Source organism: Ochotona curzoniae, unplaced genomic scaffold (genome assembly GCF_017591425.1).
Source record: "Ochotona curzoniae isolate NIBS_2020 unplaced genomic scaffold, NIBS_Ocur_1.0 contig_3819, whole genome shotgun sequence".
Taxonomy (NCBI): domain Eukaryota; kingdom Metazoa; phylum Chordata; class Mammalia; order Lagomorpha; family Ochotonidae; genus Ochotona; species Ochotona curzoniae.
The window spans coordinates 17,604,097-17,629,575 of record NW_024466004.1 but is presented as its reverse complement, the minus strand read 5'-3'; the positions used below and the strand labels follow the sequence as shown (position 1 = coordinate 17,629,575).

The 25,479-nt window shown below is 36.0% G+C and overlaps 1 protein-coding gene and 1 long non-coding RNA gene across 4 annotated transcripts in view; one reads left to right on the top strand and one right to left on the bottom strand.

The window, feature by feature from the left end:
• Nucleotides 1-464: 464 nt before the first annotated feature.
• The window catches only part of FAM83B (family with sequence similarity 83 member B), a 57,163-nt gene continuing 32,148 nt past the window's right edge, over nucleotides 465-25,479 (bottom strand). For all 3 annotated transcript variants that reach the window (XM_040983569.1, XM_040983570.1, XM_040983572.1), the window contains exons 3-5: nucleotides 13,101-13,265; nucleotides 11,980-12,104; nucleotides 465-3,528 (exon numbers count right to left, since the gene is read on the bottom strand). In XM_040983569.1, coding sequence (XP_040839503.1) covers nucleotides 1,230-3,528; nucleotides 11,980-12,104; nucleotides 13,101-13,265 — 2,589 coding nt within the window. In that variant the 3' untranslated portion in view covers nucleotides 465-1,229. The remainder of the gene's footprint in view (nucleotides 3,529-11,979; nucleotides 12,105-13,100; nucleotides 13,266-25,479) is intronic.
• LOC121158685 lies at nucleotides 2,767-4,227 on the top strand. Its single transcript, XR_005884211.1, has 4 exons — nucleotides 2,767-2,944; nucleotides 3,126-3,184; nucleotides 3,300-3,500; nucleotides 3,884-4,227. It is a non-coding gene; the product is annotated as an uncharacterized LOC121158685 (long non-coding RNA).

Here is a 25,479-nt window from a genome sequence, read left to right as displayed (position 1 = left end):
TTGGCTAAATTTTAGCATTCTAAAAAGTTTCAATATATGGAAGACCACAGAGAAGTTACTCAGATTTTCTAAACTCAACGTTGGTTCTCTACATATATGAAGTAATGAGTGACTATGAAATACAAAGACTTGAGGCTAAGGTGAAGCCACCACCTGCAACCATCCCCGGTAAGGCACCGGAGGAGCAGAAGATAGTACTTAGCCCTCTCATCCACTTCGGAGATCCAGGTGGAGTTTAGGATCCTGGCTTCAGCCTAGGTCATCCCCGGCCATCGTAGTCATTTGGGGGAGTGAATCAGAAGATGATCTGTCCCTCTTTCTCTCTGTAAGTATATATAGATATATATCTATAGATATCTATATAATAGATATATATCTATTATATATATGTGTGTATATATAGATATCTATATATATATATAGATAGATAGATAGATAGATATAGATAGATATACACACACATATATAATGGGAAATCAAGGAATTTATGTAGTTACATAAAGTGTATTGACATATATATATGTAATGGGAAATCAAGAAAAGAATGTAACGCAGGCTCCTTGTGTCCAAAAAAAGCACCACTCAGATTTTTCCAATGATTAGTAAAACAAATTTCTACAAATGCAATCACAGTGCATGAAATTCACACTTTGCAAATGTTTTAGGCAAAATAAACATTATGCTGAGCTATGTAGTTTAAAGAGTCTTATTGTGGCCCAAAAAGTTGCAAACTATTACAGCAGAAAATTGACATTAATAGAATCAATAAGACAACGTGTAAGGTAAAAATTTAATTAAAAACACCAAGCTTTTGTCCTGTTTTTTAACATTTTTGAAGATATAAAAACACCATAAAGATACAGTATAAAGGGTTATTGACAGAAAAACGGTTTAAATCCATATACCACCTTTTCACCAAAGTTAGTAATTACGGCTTCAGATTATTAGCCTAAAGAAAATGATTTCACTGATGTGTCCGTTTGTGTTATTATTTGCCATTACCATTTAAACATCCTGTCTTTACAGAGAAAAATTCATCTATGAAGTAATTAGATGAACTTCATCAACTAGAACACTACTGTACACTAGTACACTGGGGAACTTTCCATCACATCTACAATTTTTGCCCTAGAGAAGCCTACTGGCAAGTTACGGAACATAATTTTTTATATATATAAAAAAATTTAGCCCCATTTTGTATTTTATCAGCCTTTTGCAGTTATGTTATTTTATTTATTTTTGTTTATAAAGTTTCCAAACTTTTGCATAAATCCTCGGAACTTGTTTTCATTTGGTTGATATGAGTGGTATACACCAGAGCCGTAATTAAGCATTGGGCTGGATCTGCCATAACTGTTGCCCAAATTTGTGGATTTTATTTCTGCACGATTTACTGTGGGACTGGGCATGTTGCTTGCTGGCTGTATAGCGCTCTCAATCTTACAAAAAGGCTCAAAGCGACTATAAACCCGCCTGTCCGTTGAATGAGTCCTTAAGATCTCACGGGGCTTTGGTCTTGGAGAAGGAGTTGCCCTCCTTTCAGGAACAGCAACGGCATGAATCTCCTTTGAATCTCGGTATTGGATCTGTTCTGTGTTGAATCTTGGGGCCGAGGCATCCCCTGCCCTTTCTAAGAACTTCCTCTCAGCTGGAACTGGAGAAGGGGTTATTTTATTATTTTCATCGGATGGAGAATGTGTTCCCGGAGAGGAACTAATTCTTAGATCTTCCTTGCTTTTGTGAAGGCTTCCTTGAGAATTGGATGAGGAGGAGCGCTTTCTTCTAGGAGATGAATCAACTTTGTGTTCTGATTTCTTTGGTTTTTGATTTTCTTCACCCTCTGAAACTAATGTGTCAGAACTACTGCACATTCTGTAAAAGGCAGGTGCTTTATTTTTCGAGAGAGTCTCTTTTTTTTCTGGTGTAAGGCTAAGCAAGGACCTCAGTTTCTGAGATCCCTTTTTCAGAAAACTTGGGGAACCTTTAACTTCCTTCTTTGGGGTGAGTTCCTTGTTAGGTTCCTCTTTATTCACGTCATGTAAAGCTGCAATAGAAATGGATTTGGTAGCAGTGCCACTTGGAGGATTTCTCCTGAGAGCTTCCTCTTCCTCCTCCACATTGTGGGTCACATTATGCATGCTTTTAGAGCTTTTCAGCAGGTCTTCCTTGGGTTTTTCTGGTTGTCTAACTCGATTCCTGGTGAGTGTGCTATACACATAATGCTTGCTATTCCCATGGCCACTGTTAGCTTTCGAGTGGTCAAAAAATGGGAAACTTCGTCTTTTGAGTAGATTCTCATTTGGTTCATTCTTTTGATTCTCTGTCTGTTTATTGGAGCACAAAGTTGTATATATATAATTATTTGCTTCTGTATGGCCATTTGTGGTTTGCTTTAGTACTGGTGAGTGATTTTCCGGAACGTGCAAGGTGTGCATTTTTGATGCCTCTGACTTTGGTGATAGCTGAGGGACCGGTTCTGGCAGAGGCTTCTCTGTTGAATGCTCTACTCCTGTAGGGGAGCGTGGAACCTCCTTAGGTGTGTCACTTCCCTGGGAACCGATGATCGTTGAATTCGAGGAGCCAGTTGTGCAACTGTTAACTTCCTGTTGCTCAGGCAGAGTTGGTTTAAATACAAAAGAGGACCGAAGCCGAGAATGAGCATAAAGGGCACTGGCTTTCAAATTCTCAGAGTTATCATAGCCCTCAAACCGCTCACCCAGGGCTGATCCGCTGGAATCAGGTGGCGCCTCAGACTGATCATTTAAATAAGATTCAATCCTCCAGTTACGTAGGAATGATTTTGTGGTATGCTCAAGAGTTGGCATCCGTTGCTGCAAAAACCGAATATGATTATCAGTTCCGTTAAAAGATCTTCTCATATTTGAATTTCTTTCTGGAAGATTGGTTTTTCTCTGAGCAAGCCGATCAGCAAAACTTTGAGCAGGTGTGTTATTGTGGCTTGAATAGCCTCCCCGCGACGAGGAGGCCACACTGAGACTATCTGAAGGTCTTTTCCAATTAGCAGGGGGATGATTGGCTCGATTCAGAGTCCTGTTAAGCAGAAGATACGGTGTGGTCTCTGGCTGTTCCCCAGCGTAACTGTGTCTTTTCCAATTTTCATTTAGATGACTGGGTTGAAACTGACGGATTGTATTTGGACCATTAAAGTTTGGAACGAAATGAGGTTTGTATGCTTGATTTCTTATGCTGTATTTGTCAGGTTCATGTAAAACATACTTCCCTCTGTTTTTGAAGTAACTGGAGTCTAGCTTGTGAATTGTGTCTTGTCTACTGAACAGGTTGCGTTGGCTGGAAACAGAAGCTAATGAAGAAACCGAATGCTGGTAATTTCCATTCTCCCAGAGAGATTTGCCATGCTTGACCCTTGCTGCTTCATCCTGAGCAAATGACCTGGGAACACAGGATCTTGCATACAGAGTTCGAAATTCTTCATCAAAAGACTCAACAAGTTGTCCTGTAATTATCTGAACCATACTGAGGTGAGCTTTTTCGAATGACCACATGTAGCTGAAACAAAATGAAAAAAAAGAGAAAAGAATGGATATTTTAAATTTTTCTATGCTGAAAGATTAATGATAAAACACATTTCTGCTTTAAAACATTTCAATTAATATATCCAAACATATCTTTGCTTTTCCTATTATAACTTAATATAATTCCTTTCGTTATGTGCCTATATTCTTGTGTAACTTCATATTTGTATTTTAAACAGTAAATCTCGAATTCGGACTTTGGACCTACTTGCCCTTTCTCCCACTCCTTCTAACAGGTTCAAAGAAATTCTTATGGTGCATTTTGGAACTGCTTACTAAGATTTTACAGAGTAAAAAAACAATAAACAAGATACTATTTTTTCCTACAGATCGTCCTGGCAAGGACTACAAGTCAGTCTTAGAGGACATGTTAAGAGGACAAGTTAAGAGTTTGGCTGTAGTCTCAGAAGTTTTAGCTTCATATTCCTCATATCGCAAATGAAGAGCTGATCGGCAGAATAGTTGCAAAACCTTATGTTTCTAAATTGTTATAATAAGCTTTCTGTGCCAAATCACATAGTTTAGGCAACTAAACCTTTGGGTTGCTATCTCTGTGGTTTACTCAATAAATGTAATTTAGCATGTCAAAAGTGATAAACAAAGGTTGCCTCAATCACTAACAGGTGGATTTCACTGTACTTAATGTACAAAGGATAAATAAATATAGTTCTCGTAATCCAAGTTAATCAAAATGCCAATAAGCTTGTTTTAACATTGGATACGTATCTAGAAATCGAAGTTATCAAGTTTAGCGATGAAAGCTATCTTGGAATTTGATATTAAATTTGAAACTCATTTTTGAAAATGTGATGGAACAAGAAACTAAAAAGACAAGCTCCTTACTAATATGCTATCCAGATAATCATATGAATAACAATGAGGATAAATACAGAAGAGAAAGGAGACATGATCTCCTCATAAAAATACTTTCCTATTTACACAGAGAATATGGCAAATGAAGATTAAAAAGATTAAAACATCAGAAGATAATATTTTAAAACACATAAAATATAAACACTGCCTGCATTCCATATGGAAATGCTAGTTCTAGTATCTGTCATTCTGCTTCTAATTCTGTCCCCTGTTAATACAATGAAAAAGCATTCACTGATGGCTCAAGAACTTTAGTTCATGGAACGCAAGTTGGATACCCAGATGGAGTTCCTCGCCCTGCCTCTGGCTTGACCTACAGCTGCTTCACTCATTTGGAGAGTGAACCAGTGGATGGAAGATTACTGTTTCTGTCCCTCTTCCTGTCACTCTGCTTTTCAAATAAATAGTCTAAAAACAAGAGTGCACAACTTCAGAGTATTATTGTTTGGAAACATTCAACTTTATCTAATATGTCTAATGAATGCATAACACAGAACAATATCTATTAGGCTTTTTTATGTGTGAACCCAAATGTGCCCCTAGCCTGACATAAAAGATATGCAGCACAAGTGAGTAAGTAAGAACATTTCCAAATTATCTAAGATACAGATACAAAATATGCGAGAAGCAGCAAGTAGTGGAAAAGGTAGCCAGCTGGCAAGTGTTTGCCAAACCACAGAGACAGTGATGGTTTAGTGATATTTTGACTTAGGTTACGTATTCAGAAGTTCACAAATGAAAGATGTCAGAGGACAATGTATGTGGAAAAAAAAGCGAATGGAAAAGGGAAGTAACCAATAGTGGCTAAGATTTGGTTGAACATAGAAACAGGTTCCATTTCCCCTAGTAAAGAAGTTATATATGAGATTTATGAATTAATGCAGAAAATACTGCATGCAAATCAGAAAGTTTGTGTAGGATTTGTTTACATGTTTTGCTAACTTACACTAGAAAGAGGTGTTTGAGGAATTAATTTCCCTAACAGATATTCATTAGATGTGAAAGGGGTGACCGGATTCCCAATGAAGAATTATCTAGAGATAATCTGGATATGAGTGAAACTCTGGGAAATGAGTGAAAATGTTGGTTCAGCAGCAAGAGAAAATTAGATAATTCATTCAGAAAGACCATTCACAGTTTATGAAATAAAAATAATTCTCCACATTTTGAATTTTGAAAACTCATAAGATATTGAGACTGGTAAATCTGTAACAATTAGAAAGAGTACCCTGCTTTGGTAAATCAGAATATCATAATTTCAGGTGACAAGAAGACATCAAGTGAAAACATTCAAGAAGAAAAATGTAAAAAAATTGGAGCCATGCCTCTAGACTTAGAGACAAATAATTGTATTCTCTACCATTCCACATGAAATGAATCATCTATAGCCCAATAACCTATATCTGTATGGTCAGTGCTGACCTTTTCTATATTTTGTATTTTTGGAATCAATTCCAATTTTTATTTGGGATTTAAATTATCTCACAAAATCAACACATATAAGACTTCCTCCAACACTCCTCTCCCTCAAACTATCTCTTTCCTAGTTTTACCTAGGAAATGTTTGTGTCATAGACTAACCACATTTTTTGATGACCAGTAATGAGAAATAGTAAGTCTCCTTCAAATGCTCTTTTTCTTGTAACTGACAGGTCCTGTTGACTCAGATTCCAAACCCTCTTCCAAATGTCTCCCACTCTTTTATCACTTTATCCTGAGACGTCATGGACTTTGACTTCTAGTCTTCCTATGTACTCGTTTTTTAATCAACAGTAAATAGCAGCAGTACAGTCTTTCCAAACATTCATCTTGGGGATGTTTTATCATGTTTTACTACACAGTCCGATTCTTACCACATCCCTTATTACTATCAAATATTCCCTTTTTTGGTTTCCTTTTATTAATCATGTTTCCTCTGCCTGCTAAAATAAAAATTCTTTCACCTCAGTATTCTTGTGGATCTTTTTTATGCCTCTCTAGATAGGAGCTGAGAATGGTTCTTTGCATAGAGACAGTAATGCTATAGGCGATTGCAAAGAGCAACAGGAGAAAAATCCTTCCTAAACCATAATGCAATCAACATTCTGGCTTGCCTAAAGTGCTCTACAAGGAAGTAGCATCAGTCTTCGCTGGCTGAGTGGTGACAAGACTGGCATCAGTGTTTGGAAGCCACTGAAAACAGATGTTTAGTATTTTGCAGCTCTATCGCCACAGACTTACTCCAAGGGAGCAATAAAGGAAAATATTTGCAAAGTCCTACCATTGAGCTGACTGGTTTTCCCCTGAATGAGGACAATATGCACAGACTGTGAGAGATGACTGTTTTCGTAATGCTCGATTCTTGCCAAAATTACAAAGTTTATATGGAAACAGTAAAAGTATACACAATACAATTAACAAAATAAATCCAGAAACTGAAGTAAAAAAAAAATCAAACTGAACCCAGTCTCTTGCCTATTTCCCAAGGTAATGCTCCCCATCCTTTATCAAAAGGGATTACTGACTTGAGGAAGTTATGCAGCGGGCACTACAAGGTTCTAATCATTGGACTTAAGGAGTTCTTCCTTCTCCAACAAATGACAAATCTGAAGGCCAATATTTTCTTGGAGTGTTTGTTCAGAGGAATTCCAGCTTTGGACACAATGTAACTGCCATCTTCAGGTAAACCAACATCCACCTGGCCATCATAAACTCCCAAACCAGCACAGCATCACTGACCAACGAGGAACACAAATGAAGGCAATGAGAGAAAAGGTGGCACAAATGAGTTACAGGACACAAAGTAATAACATACCAATAGTAAGTCCTTTCTTAAAGGTAACTACCTTAAAGGAAATGACATCAAATTCCAATAAGTCAAGATACTTACAGACTGAATACACCATAAACAAGATCTAAGTGTCTGCTCTTTTCCAAGACTTACTTTAGATCTAAGTGAGCACACAGGTTGAAAAGAAAGGATGGAAAAAATGTATGTCAAGTAAATAGCAACCAAAAGAGTTTTTTTCTACAAAGTTGTGAGATAAAATACACTTTAAAGTAAAAGCCATCACGAAAGATGAAAAAAAAATTATATGAGACTACATCGAAATTTTGTGGAAAATAAATTTGACTTGAAAAATATTTGGAATACATAAATAATTTTTCATGACCTTTTTGAGGGCCCTTGTAAGCATGGATTTCAAAATCTCTGGTAGTAAATATAAGTCAATATTTCAAGTACTTCTTACATACTAACATGTAATGATAAAAATACTGATTTACCAAAAAGGTATAACAATTATGAATATTTATATATTGAATCTCATTGCTTCTAATTACAGGAAGACATAGTTTAACAGAATTTAAAGGATAAACAAATACCAGCACCATATTAGTAAGAAATATCAATAGTCTTTCATTGATGGCATTGATGGCTAGATCAATGAAAGAGAACATTAATATACATTGAGCAAGTTGAACAAGACCCTAGACCAGGAAGAATTAACAAACACAAGCGAAACACTGCATGAATGCACAACATACATTTTTTTTTCAGTGCACTTGAAACATGTTCCTGATAGCCCCAAAACCAAATATTAACAAACTGAGGAAGATCTAAGCTATGCAAAGTATCTTTCCTAATCACAGTGGATTAAAACTGAAAATCAGTAATAGAAGTAAAATTACAAATTCTTCAGATATATGGAAATTTGAAACAACAATACAAGTATCAAAGAAGAAATGAGGGAAATAAGAAAATTCTTTGAGACAATTTAAAATGGAAAACATACCATATTTTATGGATGCTCTGAAAATTATGCTACAAATTATTTTGATACAAGTAAATGTATACATTAAAAAGTCAAAACTTCTCAAAACAGTAATCTAAGGGTACCTACGCCTCAACAAGCTGGACAATGAAAAACCAACTGATAGGAAAGAGGTGAACAATCTTAGCTTTAGGAAAGAAGAAATGATTACACACAGAAGTGAATAATTATTGCCCTTTCTCAACAATGATTTTTATGAGAAGGCAGCACTTTCCAAGGACACAGGGGAAATAACTCAGCTAGGAAGTCCATAGTGAATTAAACTACAAGTCATCAAAGATTGCAAAATTTAAGCCTAATGAACGCTTAAGCAAACCTGGGAGAAAAACTGAGCCCTGGAAACAGAAACAAGGAAACAGAAAATTTAGGAAACAATGAGTCAAAACACCCAGGAATATGGGACGTTCTAGGACCCTTTCTGTGCTCCCAATTTTAGGACTTGCTAACCCAGATGGTATATCACAGATTTCTGTTGATAACTAGACATTTGGGAAAGTCATTCATGTACTTCAAAGTCATTTTGATCAGCTAGAAAAAAACAACAGTAAGTAAGTAGAAAACAATGCCATTGAGATAAAAAGAAAAGGTAAAATGGCCACTTTTATCTTTGTTTACAGAAGTAAATATTATAAATCACTCTGTAGTTCAAAGAAAAATTCCTGTTGCTTCAATAATATAAACCTGACCTTCTCAAACAAAATTGTGATAAATACTCTATTGGAAGCATAAGCCAGGAAGAGTGAGCAGAAATGAATCTGTTGCAAATATAACTTCTCAGTGATGATATGATAAGCCAAAGATAATGTTGGAAACTGGAAAATTGTGAAAGAACCACATAGTCACAATGGAAAAGGACTGGATAACTGATATGGATGTCAGAACAGGAAGATGCAGAATCAGACCTGCTCTTTATGTTGCATATCAAATAATACACGGTTTCAAAAATACTTGCAGAAACTTTGTTGCATAAAAGCAACTTCCTACTGCCACCTTGGCTAAACACTCTTAAAAACATTTGAGTTTCTCAGTGGCTAAGAATTAAACAGTAAAGTGCATGACAGCTAACCGACTAGCTGGGGAGAGTGATTCTCAACTGTGACAATTTGAATGTTTGATCAAAAATGGCACCTGAGAGGAATCAACTTCAGTGACATTCAGTTTTTTCAAGCAATATGTAGGAAGACTGTGTCACATAATGCAATGCAATTAATAATTATAAAAAAAAGACTAAAAATTTTTAAAGGGTTTTGAAATTCTCATCCTTTAATTCATGGGCTATACTTTATAAAATGTCTTCCTACGTTATATGTGCTAATGGCAATGGCAGTCATATTCATAACAATTTTTCGATGAATGAAGGAGTTTGTAGAATTTTTACAACCTCATCAATGTTAGTTTCATGACAGAACTCCTGTTGTGTTTTCGTTAAAAAACCAACACCCTGATGAGAGAGCTCTCACATGTTACTGTGTCCTGAATACAGATTCTAGGCCTCTCTGTGAATGTTGGGACTCGAGAAGTTCCTCTGCCTTTCCCATAAAAATGAATAAATCTTTTTTTGAAAAAGAAGAAGTGTCAGTCTCTGCCCACTACAGTCAGGGTTCTGGGACTCACAATTTAAAGGATTAAAAAAAAAAGAAGAAGAAGAAGTCACTTGCATCTCAGGGCAAACAATTTTGAATTAAAAAAACAACACATGTTTCAAAGCTCCTAAAAGGAAAATGATATAAAAAAAATTACTTGGGTAAGAATTAAAGCTACAGCGAAACAAAATGAAATATATGTTTTACTCAAACAAGTTCATATTGTACCAGGTTTTATTAGAATATTGTTATCAACAGGAACAATCCATGATAATTCACCCTCCCCGCCAGAGACAGCAGTTGACAACCACTGATCATTTCAAGGAATTTGAAATAATAGCGCAAACAGAGTTGCTAGAAAAAAGCTGACACATTTTTAGTATCTGTGTCCTAAAAATTCCATATTCACTTGTACAAATAATAAACTGTTTCTGCTTCTGGTTTATGATAACAGAAAAGGATAGTGTTTTTTTTTGTCTGTTATCTTCTTGCCTCCCAATCAAAATTAGCTCCATCACAGTCATCTGAAAACATAGCACAGGTTATTTGCTTTAGTGGTTAGGACACCCACGTCCTGCACTGACACCTGCTCCTAGCTCCAGCTTCCTGTGAAGCACGGGTGGTGGTCCAACCAACTGCAGTCATGCCACCCACACGCAAGACCTCAACTGAGTTCCTTGCTCCCAGTTCTGATGGACTAAGTCCAGTGTTGAGGGCACTGGGGAAGAGAGTCAGATCATGAGAAGACTCTTCCACTATCTCTCAAATAAATAATTTTTTAAACTAATCTTAAAAACTGGACCTATTGGGTCCAGCACAAGCCTAATGGCTAAAGTCATATCCTTGAACATGCCGGGATCTCATATGGGTGTCGGTTCTAATCCTGGCAGCCCCGCTTCCCTTCCAGCTCCCTGCTTATGCCCTGGGAAATGATTCCAGAATGGCCTAAAGTCTTGGGACCCTGCACCCACGTGGGAGATCCAGAAGAAGCTTCAGGCTCCTGATTTCGAATTGTCTCAGCTCCAGCTGTTGTGACTGCTTGGGGAGTGAACCATTGGATGCCTCTCTTCCTCTCTGTACATCTGCCTTTCCAATAAAAATTAAAAACAATTTTTTTAAAAAAATTGCATCTATTAATACAGAGGTAGCAAAAACTGATTTCAGTGGCATCGCCATATTCATAACAGGTGAACTTACTAATGAGAAGAATCTGAAAAACAAATAGAGTATGAATTATGATGAGTTTAAAAAAGAAACATGATTAAAGTCAAGTTACACAACAATGTGAGGGGAACCTTTGTCTCTTTCCTAATAACTACAATTGTCTGAGAGAAGAGTGCGACACATTGTCTTAGATGTGCTTAAGAAAATTACTCAGTTTGGCTGCATGAGTTTGCTCAGCTGTAGAAATGAGAATAATCATAGAACCTACCTCATGTCATTTTTAGGACTAAATGAGTTCATGCATCTTGTACCCATGATGTCAGCTATTGCATTAGACTTTATTTTAACTGTCATTTTTTGTTCACTTCCTTTTCAAGTTCAGGGAGACTTAAAAGGAAATACTGCTCGGAGTTCCAAATGGAAGCTTTCTAGATATAAAATTACAAATAGTATTTGAAATCAGTGAGTCCTTTTAAAGATTGACTTAACATATTAATCCGAACCACTTGAGTTTAGGGGATTTCTGTATCTTTGTGCTGAAAATGAAGTACATAAGTAGAGAGAGAGAAGAGAGGAAAGAGCCAGGGTGGATATTGTGGCACAGCGGCATAAGATTCTGGCAGCAATGCCCGCATCCCATGCCTGCCATTTTGAGTGCGATCGCTCCATTTACAATTCAGCTCTCTATTAATGCACCTGAGAAAGAAGTAAAATATGGCTCAAGTTCTGGGACCCTCACCCATGAGGGAGACCTGCGTGCAGTCCCTAAATTCCAGCTTCAGCTTGACCCAGGCCTTGTTCCGTGACCTCTGCAGGGTGAACCAGAAGATGGACATATCAATGTCTCTCTAACTCTGCTATACACCCCCCCACATACACTTGTGTGTGTGTGTGTGTGTGTGTGTGTGTGTGTGTGAGTATGAGTCCAACTCTACTAAAGTTAAAACTAATAAATTCATTACATGTTTGACAATGTAAACATATTGGTATTACCTGTAAGAGCCATACATTACTTTCTGGCAGTCAATTAATAAAAATTTCTGTTCCATTTTCCCATGGAATTTCGCTCCTGTTTTTGAAAGATAATCTTGTCCTTTCACTGTCCGCACTCGAATATTCTAGAATGTAAAATATAAGATAAAAATTAACAATAGAGATATTTTGTGAAGTGAATTATATACTAATATAAAACCATAATATCACAAAACTTTATTTGAAATTATGTTTTTTTTGAAAAAAAGACAAGAAAATTCAAAACATCGACCCCAAATAAAGAATGTTGATGAAAATAATCCACTTAAAGTGTATTTAAATATAGCTCAAATAGAATGGTTGCACAGAATGGTCTCACAAGTCACTTAGGATCCTATTAGAAGAAATTCTTTTAGATTATAGCACCCCGATGATAAAATAGCTAAGATCAAGATCTATTTTCCTTTTAAAAAATAAAACAACTGAAAACACTAGGCTAAATGTTTTGAAAAAGCAAAATTGTCCAATCACAGAATCATCTGGATGTGTGGTTTCTAATTTATACATTCAAACCTGGAGCATTACACAGAATGAGTAGCACGGGAGAATTTGGCCTCATGGTTAAGACTTCAGTGGAGATGCTCGCATCCCCTGAGAGAGTGCCTGAGCCGCAGCTCCAGGTCTGCTCCCAATTCCTGCTGATGCGCGCCCAGGGAGGCAGCAGGCAACAGCTCAAATGCTGGCCACCTGCCACCCGCAGGGGACATCTGAATTGAGTTCCTGGTCTCTGGCTTTTTTCAGACATTCAGGACATAAACCAGCAAACGGGAGTCCCACCTGTCTGTTTCTCAAATAAAATCAAATAGCACAACACAAAATAAATGATGATGACTAAGTTAGTTCAAGCTTGAGGGTCCCAATCAAAAATCTTTCATCACAATAAGCTTTGTATATATACTTTTCCTTCTTAAACCTGATTAAGGTGAAAATGGCACACACAATACTAGAGAAAAGAAAAAACAGAATTTTTTTTTATTAATAGAATTTATTTTGACATTCTTTACATAGTTAGTTAGAGTAAGAAGGTTCAAGGGCTACAGGAAAGTGGATAATACTAGTATATGAAAAAACAGAATTCTTACCCTGAGACGCTGTATTTGACATCCCTGTTTCTCAGTCATATTTAAAAAATGACTAAAATTGGACTCATCAAGCAGAATGTATACAGATACCCCACGAGTCGATGCTTCTACTATCTCTTTGAAAATATCCACATCTGTAAATATATCCATTACTAAAGCAATGACCTGTTTAAAAAGAAAAAAAAGATTAAAGCGTTGTTTAACCTCAGTAAATATTAGACATAAGAGAAAAAAATCAACTAAAGACATGAATATATATGCATAAATGTCAATGTTTGCCAGTTTTCTAAGATAAAAGACATAAATATATTGAAAGGGTTAATAGTGTGGCACAGCAAGTTAAACCACTGCCTGTGTGATGCCACATCCTACATGAATGCCAGTTCTTGTCGCAGCTGCTCCCCTTCTGATCCAGCAACCTTCTGGGGTGCTTAGGAGAGCAGTGGAATACACCATCAGTGCTTTGACATGGCCGACCAGAACAGAGTCTCAGAAATCTGACTTCTGTCCAAGAGAAATCAGTCCATTGCAGCCATCGGGGGAGTGAACCAGTGTATGGAAGAACTCGGACTCTCCCTCTATCTGTAAAACTCTGCTTTCAAACAAAATGACCTTATACAGTTTTTTAAAAACAAGTAAGTCCAATGTATAAATTTGTAACACTAGCCAATTTTCAGAATTTGCATTTTATTGGGATTTTCAATAAAGGGCAAAGCTAGATGACAGATAGCAACTTTCTGATCATCAGAGGATACAGGGTAGAAACCAGTGTGACAATATTTCTTGCGAAACCTTCCCATCTAAAAGTGAGATCTCTGCAATTATTTTTAAAGAGTAAAGGTCTTAGATGACTAGGACAGAGGCAAAAAAAAATCTAGAGATTGAAACTTATCTAAGGAACAATGAAAGATGGAGTAAGTGCAAAAGAGAGCTTGAAGAAAATGAAATACACAATCCTATAATTAGATTAGTCGACTGAATCGGCAAAAGAAAGAAACATAAATGAAATGAGAAGACTATATGATTGAAAAGGTGAAACAGGAAAATGTGCTAAGCAAGGGACCTGTTCAGCATGCTAATTATTGGAAACAATAATTAATTATTGTTAATAATTAATTATTTTATATGGCAAAATAACACTAGAAGATAAAGAGGAAAAAAACTTCATATAATGAACACTTAGTAACATACAAGACACAAAACCTGCCTGTGTGAAGCTTACATTCTCCTCTGGAAATAAGCATAATAAAAAAAAATCCTTCCACCACGTAAACCTTTTAAGAAGTTAAGATCTGTAGGATAGAAGAGGAACAGAAGGGAGGCAAAGTGGGAAGTTATCAGTATGCTCGCACAATGGAATATGTGAAATACTAGACATTTGTTCACTTTATAGAAACAAAATAATTTTTAAATAAAATCAAAATAAAATTTAAAATTATCTATAGGAATACCAATGCCAACCATTCTAGTGACATCACACATTCCATTTGTTCTTTAATAAATGGTGTGAGGTGCCTGTCTGAGAGAGAAGCTAGTAATAACTGCATACCTTGACATTTTTCCTCCTAGCATCATATGTGTGGAAAAACATGCATGATTATTAAATGAATGCATGTGCTATGTGTATGTGTTAATGTGTGGTGCAATGACATATGGCTAGTAATACAAAGGAATTAAATTATCCATGATATACTTTTTTTTCATAAAATAGCTCGCAACAATAAGTGTTTCATGCAGTGTGGTATTCGTTTTTAAATCCTAAAAGGATTTTTTCAAAAATAAACATTACACAATATAGTGATACACTCACAGAACAAGTTATGTTGGATGTTGGAGATGAATAAAAACACATTCTCGGGACACATAAAGGTTTTTGTGCGCAAACAGTAACTGAAGTTGCTCAGCCAATGGATGGTTCTCCCATGGCGAAGGTAGTCATTCTTGCATGACTGACAACACACTACAACAGGAATCAGGCTGCTAGATTGAACATCTCTGACAAGCTTGTCTGATGTCAACCAAATGAGACTGCTTTTCATGGCTTCCATTTGCTTGTACCCTCACCCAATTTGCTGGATTTATAAAAATGTACAGAAACTTTTAGCTGGGTCAATAAGGGAAAGTTAAATAAAACTTTTTATTCTTAGTGGACATTTACATATATTTAAGGAAAAAATAATTAGAAAGGATCCACATGAAACTTTAGGTGAAATTTTTACATGCCCAGTTACTTACCTAAATTATATTGTTCTATAGAAACGATAATCACAATGTACAAAGAAAAAATTATATACTGATTAGTATGCAGAGCATGTCAAATGATTGTGCATTAACATAAAAACCAGTTACATTAAGTTGTATTCTGCTGTGATATTACATCTTACTTATATTCTTAAGTCTCTATTATTTTTATATTCTTGCACTTGAAAAATGCAATGCAATTGAAAAAGCCAATACATACATGAACTCATCAGATACTTGAGACACTTAACCAAACAAGAGTTGATGCTGACTTAAAACAGTAGAAATGGCACAGATGGTATTAGGTACATTCACATGCTAGCTAAAATTTAAGAGGGTGGTACTGCAGGTAAAGCCATCGGGTGTGATATCAGCATCACATGATTGGCATTTCATGTACCTGCTGCTCCACTTCTGCTTTTACTCCCTGATGATTTCCTAGAATGGCAGTGGAGGATGCCCTAAGTGTTGGGCCCTTGATCCGTGTATGGTATGGATCAAAGTCCTTCCTTCTGTCTTTTGCCTGGTTCAATCCCAGCTGCTGGAGGCCACCTGGGGAATGAACCAGTGGATGGAAGATGTCTCTCTCTGTTTGTCACTGCTTCTCTCTCCATATGATTCTGACTCTCAAATAATTACATGCATCCTTTACAAAACTATCCAATCTTAGGATACTCAGGAGCATATGATCAAGTGTGAAGTAATCTGCAAAAGAATCCAGATAAAGAAAAAAATTCACATTGTATATATGTGGTTATTAGAGGTCACTACATAGCAGAATGCTATAGGTAATGGGACCTCATGATAAATCTTAAATGACAAAGATTATTTATCCATCAAAGCTGGAGACAAGTACTACTAGGACTCAGAAGCAAGTATGAGCATGAAAATGATAGCAATATTTTAACAAATGTTCACTGAATTGACTTAAACACAAAAATCATTAAACTTACATATATGGAACACATTTGCTTCAAAGGATGTGTGTCAACTAGAATGGAAACTCTGATACTATTTAATCTACAGAGTAAAATAAATTCTACAAAAGAGAGTCTCTGGCCAATCGTATCTTGGGAACCTGTACCTGGCAGCAGATTTAATTTTGCTGAGCCATACGATTGTAGGAGATTTGAAACCTTATGACTTTTACTATAACGTTCTTTCTAACCCCACTGAAATACCAAAAAAGTGCAGAAACTAGCAATGAGACAAATGAAAAATAATTGAAGCCTGATGATAGAAAACGTTCAACACATTGCTAAATGGATGCCAGAACAGCCTCAGAAACGCGCTTCGGTATCTTCAGTACCTTATTTGAATTTCACTTTGTTTTTTCTATTTGCAATCTACTAGCATACAGGACTATAAGCAATATGTTTTGTATGACCTAGATACTTAATGAAATGTGACAGTACCTTGGGTGAATGTTCTCTAGTCACATAACTGTCACTATCACTCTCACAATGGTATATTACACCTTTTATGCTTCATTTGAAGGGATTCAGATTTGTGAGGTAATTGTCTGAGTACAGACAGAAGGATTTATTATTTTTTTTTCCAGCAGAAAAACTAATACGCTCAAATTGGAAAAAGAAAAAGATGAATGGAGCTCTATAACTGCATTTTAATAAAATTCAGCACAATTGGAAAACTTTTAAGAATTAGTAATAGAAATAAAAGGAAATGACCACTTATGGATTATTTATTTCTAAGCCTATAAAACCTGTCAAAAGCAATGTACTAAATGGACTTCTTTTTTAAAAACACAAATCTGACATAAAAAGTATCATTCACCCTAATCTTTCTTCAGCCTAAATAAAAACTGACAACTGTATCTATATATCAGTTTGGTCTGCCACAAATTATGTGATCTTCAGGAAATCTAACCATTATGAATGTAACAAATATGAGTAAATCACATTAGAGAAGATCTTACTGAGTCTTAAAATTCCTTGTGGCTATAACTATTCATGGGTGCTCAATAATGACTAGGATAACATAATTAGGTATGGATTAAAAGCTCTATCATAAAAGAATGGCAATGAGCTTCAGGCTTACATAATAAAACATGAAAACAAAGTTACATTATGCATATTGGGAACTTACTATACAAATTGAATTTGTACAATTATATTACTAGAAGAATACAATGGGCTTGGTACCTACAATCCCAATTATGTAGGATATGCAAGTAAACGTATCAGATCCTACTACATTAAATATCAAATTCTACTAGATTAAAGGTACACTGCAGAAAAATAACAAAAGTCTGACCAAATATGCCTTGTCAAAAGTAAGAAATTTTTTAGTATCTCATATTTAAAGTCCATAGAAATGAGGAAGGAAGAATGTTTGGGCTCTCTTTTAGCAACAGTGTTAATTTATAGAACAAATGATGTATGTATTCCAAATCAGTAGGGACATTTTAGCAATGGTACCTTGCATTTTTGCAGTGCGTTATGTGGTTTAAAATACTTCATCATAAGTTCTTGGTATTGTTATTTTCTTTTTTCTTCCTGACGTTGATTTTGTTTTGTGGCTTTTCATTTCAGGGGATGTACAGTAGCTGTGTAATGGAGACTAACATCCAGATGTGAGGATACAATGTAGTATGCATCTCTACTTCTAGACAAAGATGGACTTACAATGAAACTGCTCACTATATCTTGATAATAGGTTGCTGAATTCTCTGCCATTGTCCATGCCTGCAATGATGGACATATGACTGAGTATGAAGAACTATACTATAGTAATGATATAGAGGAACTAGGGGGTGGGGAGGGAATTGGGGATAAGGGAAATGCCAGGAGCCTATGGAACTGTAAAATAATAATAATAATAATAAATAAATGTAAAAAATAAAAAATAATAAAAAATAAAATACTTCATCAAAACAAAAAATAAATATTTTTATCTTTGACTTAGTTAACAAGATCTTCCTCTCTGCATATCTCACTTTGTAATTTAAAAAAAAAATTAAAAATAAAAAAGTAGAATGGGTGCTAACTGAAACTTTTTGGTGGTGATTAAGTAAAATTTCAAAATAAACCAAGAAAAATGCAGCAATTTCCTATCTGAGGACAATGATTCATTTCCTTTCATACTGGTATATACATACTTAACAGCAGTGAGATCATCTTATTTGCATGCTATTAGTGCTATGCGTATTTAATAGTAGAAGAAACATTTTTCCTGTTATTAAAAACTGTTGTGATTTCATATTTGGAAAACATAACTCACCAAATCACAGTGAAGAAAACCATCCATCTACAGAAATACTGGTTAAAATCTACTGGAAAAGTCTAGAAATGAGCAACTAAACTAAAGGGCAAAGAGGATTTGGGGAGGGCATCCGATTTTCCTGAACCCCTTTCAGTATTAAAACTTCCCACAGAAAGATTAGTTACAGAGGTGTGGGTACAGTACAGGAACCCGGCAAGGGAGATAGTTTGATGTAGAGCTGAAGTTTTGAAATACACACTGGGTCACATTATACATTACTTCTTAGCGTCTAGGATATTTCCATAAGTATGCAGTTGCATATTATTATTATTCCATTCAACTTCATCTCCACAGTAGTGCATGGTATCTGAAGTCAGGCCAGGGTAGAACCCTGCACTGAGAGGCTTCATTTCAACTGCATCTAAACTCTTTATGGATGATTCTAATGTATGCATTTATGATAAAAGACATGACAATTATCATCAGATTATCATGTAAAAATTTTGTAGTTAAAAGAGTGTGTATGAATACTTGAAAAATTCATCTCACTAGGTAAATTATAAATTAATCAACCAGAATAAAGCATATGTTCATTCATGCTAAAATGCATACAATATCTCAATAAGACTACGCTCTACCGCCAGACTCCCAATGTCTTTTTTATAGTCTTATTTTATCGTACTTTCAATGTTTTTCTTTTGTATAATTTTTAAAAATTATCACACTCACTTCTTATGAAGACATTATACACATGCAATTTTATACGTACTTGTATATTCGTGCGTATTATATAGTACTTTTTAGTACTTTTTAAAAAATATATTATATTTTAATAGGAAAATCAGATACACAGAGAGGAGGAGAGACAGAGATGAAGATCCTCTGTCTGTTGCCTCACTCCCCAAGCATCCATAACAGCTGGAGCTGTGACAATCTGAAGCCAGGAGCCTCCTCCAGGTCTCCCACACAGGTGCAGGGTCCCAAGGATTTGGGCCGTCCTCGATGCCTTCCCAAGCCACAACCAGGGAGCTAGATGGGAAGCAAGGTCACCAGGATTAGAACCAATGCCCATATGGGATCCTGGTATGTGCAAAGGGAGGACTTTAGCAGCTAGATTATCGTGCTGGGCCCCCTTTCCCTTATTTTAAAAATTGTTATTATTATTTTCCATGAAACGACTCTGTAAGTATAGGGATTCCTCCTATCCCCCCAACCCCGTTTACCCGCCGTTTCCTATCCCCACCTTGCCACCATCTCCCCACATTATTACAATTAGTTTTATACTTCAGCAACAGTCATAAGGCCAACATTCTGCTATTTTACTATATCATGGCATTGTAGCTATTTGCAATGATGGAAAACCTAGTATCATATTGTCAAGGTATACGTAACAGCTTCATTAGGAATCTTCCTTTTATTCTGGAAGAGAAATGTATATTGAAACGTATCCTCACTTCCTTCTATGTTCATCTGTTTCCTGCCTCCATTTCTTAATAGTTTTGTCTTGCTGTTGTTAAGTTTCTGAATTTCTTTGTGAATCCTGATATTAGTCCCCTATCAGATGTGTGGTGTGCAAAAATTTTCTCCCATTCTGTTGGTTACTTCTTGATAAGTCAAGTTAGTAAAACTATTAGGATGTAACATACTAAATTCGGTAAGGACATCATATCTTAACTGCATGATTCCAACCAGGAATTACTATTCCTTTCTTTACATTTTTAAAATAAACTAATAAAAAATGAAGCAATGGTATTCGTAATTTAGAAACGCAGATGAGTTACTTTTACTAATTTTCATTGACAGAGAATTCTTTCACACTGTTACAGTTAATGACAGTAACATCTCTACTTGCTTTATTATACTAAGTTCTTGCTTTCAAGAGAACAACAATATTCAACTTTGTAGACACATGAAAAACATTATATATTTGATACTATTTTACTTACAGTCTATACTTAGCTAGGCTTTTATCAAATTTCACATTACTGCTTATAGTACAGAAATAAATGTCGGATGCCTTAATATTAGGACAGCAGTCCTCAAGGATGACTGCCTGAAAAATCAGTAATAGTAAAAACTGTATCCTGAGATAGATCTAAAAGCCCTCTCCGACTACTCAAGAACTACAAAAAGAGACATACAGACTAGATAAAGAGACGGACTTCTAGAACTTTTCAGGTATGTGCTGTGTCAACAATGGTTTTATTTGTCAGCTATCCTGCAAAGGTATACAGTCTCAACAGTCCTGATTAAAACAAAACAAACGTAATCTGACCCATGGTCAATTTTTAATATCTGAGGATTGTTTTCAACTTCGGCACAACTGCTGCTACTTGCTGGCTTCACATACTGCTCCAATGGCTCTAACGCACATGTCCTAGTCTTCATTACTACAATGCGACGGTCTTGTACACACACAGCTTTGTGATACCCCTTACATTCTTGTTGGAGTGACTTCTTTGAGATATGTTTTTACCGCATGCCTGAGCGATGTGGTAGCAATTCAGCCTTCCTAAGAACTGGGTTTCCCATGTATACTTGCTGTGTGTATGCTGTCAATGACACGTACTTAACTTCTTCATCTGGCCTTCTTTTACCCTTAGCCTTCCAATTTCATTCGGCAGAAGACATGATTTGTCGCAATATTATTTTTCAGCACTTCAATTTTGTGGTTTTAAAAACATAGCACATACTTTTTCTATTTTTGAGCCATGAAAATGGAATTAAATGAACTCTTAGCTTCTTTCCTCTATAATTGTGTTCTCATTTTTCTACCTCCATGTTCTTGAGGAATAGCACGGCTCGTCACCAAGTAAGAGATCTCGTTAATAGCTGGTGCTTCCTACTGAGACCACGGAGAATGAAGACAACGAACAGAATGCTAGCACAGGGTGGGATGAGGCTGGGAGTTCCTCACTCTTGTTGTCACTGCATCCCACTGCAAGACAATGATGCAACAATAGGTTTCTTTTTCAGTCCCTGCTTTTAGGTCGTGCCTTGTGTATATTTCACAATGCTGTATCATGTTACCATCAGATTTAAGCATTCTATAACGATTATAACAGCAACTTCATGCACAATACTATAGCTGGAATTCCAAATGTCAATTTTGACTTTTTGAAATTGATACCTTATTTTATAATCAGCCATAAATTATATATCCTCAGATAAACTGTTTTAACTTGGTTTTATATAGGAGGCATTGTTTTTTAACATGAATAGTTTCATTTTGGCATTGGTAAAATATATTTTCTAGATGATTTGACTCACACAGCTCAAATTAACCTGCAATATCATTCAGTTTGTTCACTCTCACTAGCCATTAAATCGATCACTATGGTTGTTCCCGTGTCTGTCTGTCTCTACTGACACATGTTGATTTACTTTTGTTTTTCATGATATAGTACCGTATGTTGATATTCTAACCTCCAAAGGGACAGTATAAGGACATGCAAACTTTGGGTCACAAGCAAAGAATCATGAGAGAAGGGAATGTATGTTTCCGACTAAGACACAGAATTGCTGTATTTACAGCTAAAGCATCCTAAAACTGATTTTTGTCTGGGATTTTTTTTTTTGAAGCAAATTAAAGAGAAATATTAGGGAAATCTTGAATCTATTTTCCTAATCACATAGTATTATGCAAATATTCTTCTGAAAATAATAATAGAGAAATTCACTGGCACGGCACAGGAGCCTAGTGGCTAAACACCTTTTCTTGAATGAGCCAGATCTCATATGGGCACTGGTTTTGAGTCCCCGCCACCCTGCTCGCCATCCTGCTCCCTGCTTGTGGCCTGGGAAGGTAGTTAAGGACGCCTCAAAGTCCTGGGACCCTAAATCCCCATGGGAGACCCAGAGGAGGTTTCTGGCTGCTGGCTTCAGGTTGGCTCAGCTCTGGCTGTCGCAGCTATTCGGGGAGTGAATCATCGGATGGAAGATCTTCCTCTCTGTCTCTCCTCCTCTCTGTGTATCTGACTTTCCAATAAATAAATCACTCTTTAAAAAAGAAAATAATAATAAAGACTTCATAAATTCAACCATATTAATAACACTGATTTCAGATTTTATAACAGATCAGAAGCTAATTTTTAGATTTATTTATACTCATAATGCTTTGTAGTTACTATGCACTAAAAGGATTTTAATATAACAAGTTCCTCAAAGTCTAGTTGGAGAAGGCAAACACACAGATCTGAATCAGTGCATGACCAAGTACCACAGAAAATATGCATAGGAGTATGGTTGGTAACACAACTATGTAAGATTGAGGAATACTTAAAAGAAAAGAGACTTGACTTAAACTTCAATAAGTGAAAGTCAGGACCACTGCAAGAGAACAACTGTAAGTTAATAGTTTTCTGACTCTTAGTTTCTGACTATGGTTTTCTGACTATGCACTTTGATTTGCAGCCTAGAAGCCATGAAAACGCAAAGCAAAGTATGAGGTACTGGAGACAGAGATGATAGAAGCAAATTCACAGACGATAATGAGAGTCAAGAGGCTTTGACCAAAATCTGATGGAATCAGGGAGAAAGAGAAATGGGAGCTTTAAAAAATTACTTATTGGCTATTTTTAATAAACAGTTTCACAGTAATAGCATTATCCTTAGAAAATACAAATGCAACATACACTTTGGAATTTGAGTAGTGACGTGGAGATCAGGTGAAGGAAGTACTAAGTATGGGTCCAGGGGGTACTCAGGAAGTGATAACCAGAAGACCGGTCATGCGCCAATGACAAGGAGCAGTATTCTTCCTTCTCGGTCTTTGTTCCAATTCTCAAAAAGTGACATTTTGAGAAAACAAAACAAACAGTCATCTCCATCTCTGAGGCTTTGAAAAGTGAGGAAACTACCTATGCTAGCCACATTTGAACAGAGTTGATTATTTTGGTTAAAAAATATAAACATTCAGATATTTTTCTTATATTTATGTTGTCTCTTTGTCTCTTATATTCTTTTGTTTTTGTTTTTCTTCTTATATTCATGGTTATCTCTCTAAAAACTAAATATTTAAACATTTCTTTTCATTATGCTATAATTACAACACTAAAATTCCTTAAATTTAGAGATGCTGATAAGAAAATAGTCAAAACGTGTGTAACCCCAACCTGTTTACTGAAGGCCTCATTGCTGATAAGCTAGTAGGTAACCAGTGTTAGAGTCTGAACATGATCTGACACCCGAGCTTATACACACATTTAAACTCCCTGGTCATAAGTTAAATGGTACTAAAAGGATGGGAATAATCCAATTATGCTGTGTCAGTGCTGGGTCTTGTAGAAGGTCATTAAGTCACAGGGAACAAGTCCTCCAGAGGTAATTCTCCAGAAAGGATCAGTTATAAAGTTTGAGTGGTGCCCTGCCTCTTTTTGCCTCGTGGCTCACATGTCATCATTCTTCCACATGCACACCATTGTCAACATCCAAAAAAGGCCAAATCATCAAGCATGCCCAATCTTGAACTTCAACTTCTTAAAGAGAGAATGAAATACCATTTTGCTCCGTGTTTAGTTTTCTCTGTTATTTAGTTAAAGCAAGAAAACTGACCAACAAACGAAGCTTCATTCCTCTTGTGCTAGATAGCTTAGTGCTGCTTACATTTCTTTTTTATTGACTCATTAGCCTACTCGCCCAGGCAAAGACGGAATGACTAAGAAATTCCATAATATAAATCTACCAAATAAAAGATGAAAGACTTTGACTCTTTGAGAGTTAACAGCCAGGTTTTTGTGTTGTATTCCCCTTCCCCGGACATATATGGACCTGTTCAAATACAAATCTAACTGCTTGGCTTTTGTTAAAAGTCCCAAGAAAATTTCTGAGCCTCCCTCACCCCACTCCTATTAGTTTAGACTTGGAGGATAAAATAATATGTAAGAAATATTGGAAACTCTCGTTTCATTTTAGGGCCTTTTTCTGTGTAGCAGTCGAATTACTAAAAATACGTACAATGTTATCAAGGTTTCCATTCTCATCTAGATCATCAATGTTACCTGCAGTTTATCATGGCATCCGTGACTGCTTCTCATCTGTGATTTCTGCAATAACCAGATGGTATATCTTTATAGTATGAAACCTCAGCAACATAATAGAAGCGTTAGCTAGGGAAGTCATACAAGACCCCTCAGAAAGCACTGAGTACCCTGAACAACCTCAGACAGAGGCATGGAGATGAGTATTGAAGAGATGCTGACAACATGGAGGACAGCAAATTAACAAAGAAATAAATAAGAGGCTTCAAATGAAGGAAATACAAATACATACCACTTCTGAATAAATATTAACAACACGAGGTCAAATTTATTTTTCCACCATCTTACTTTGATGTTGTTTCGGCATGGCCTCTAAGAATCCAGACCTGATTATAACATCCAGTTATGTTTAATTTGCAACAAGTATGATTAACTTACATGAAAAAAATCCTTCCAATGGTTTTGGCCAAGATGTACAAAACCAACGTAAATTTTTCTGACATTTGTAGAAAAGCAACATTGACCACAATGTTTTTATTATTTAAATTGTCAGTTTCAAATGCAAACTTTGTTTACAAGAATTTCTTCCCTGACTTTTCAACAATAGTACACAGAATATAACTTCAATTTGGTTTTGGTTAACTGTACACTAAAACAATGAGAATTGCAAAGGTTGTTGTGTGCTAGTCACTGAAGCCTAGGATCCTGTTCCTCCATGATTAAAGTATTCTTTAGCATGCCTCTCAGTTTTTGTCTTGCCTAAAGAGCTAATACTTCCTTCTCTGCTCTACATGGCATCTTATGTTCCACCTTAATACTGTAATTTGGTATGACTTTGGAAAGTAGACTTCAGGAATCTTATTTAAATTGTTTGTCAACTAAGGGTAAGTGTGATGTGAGCACATGAAGTCTGTCTCCCCAAGAAGTGTTAGCTTTTG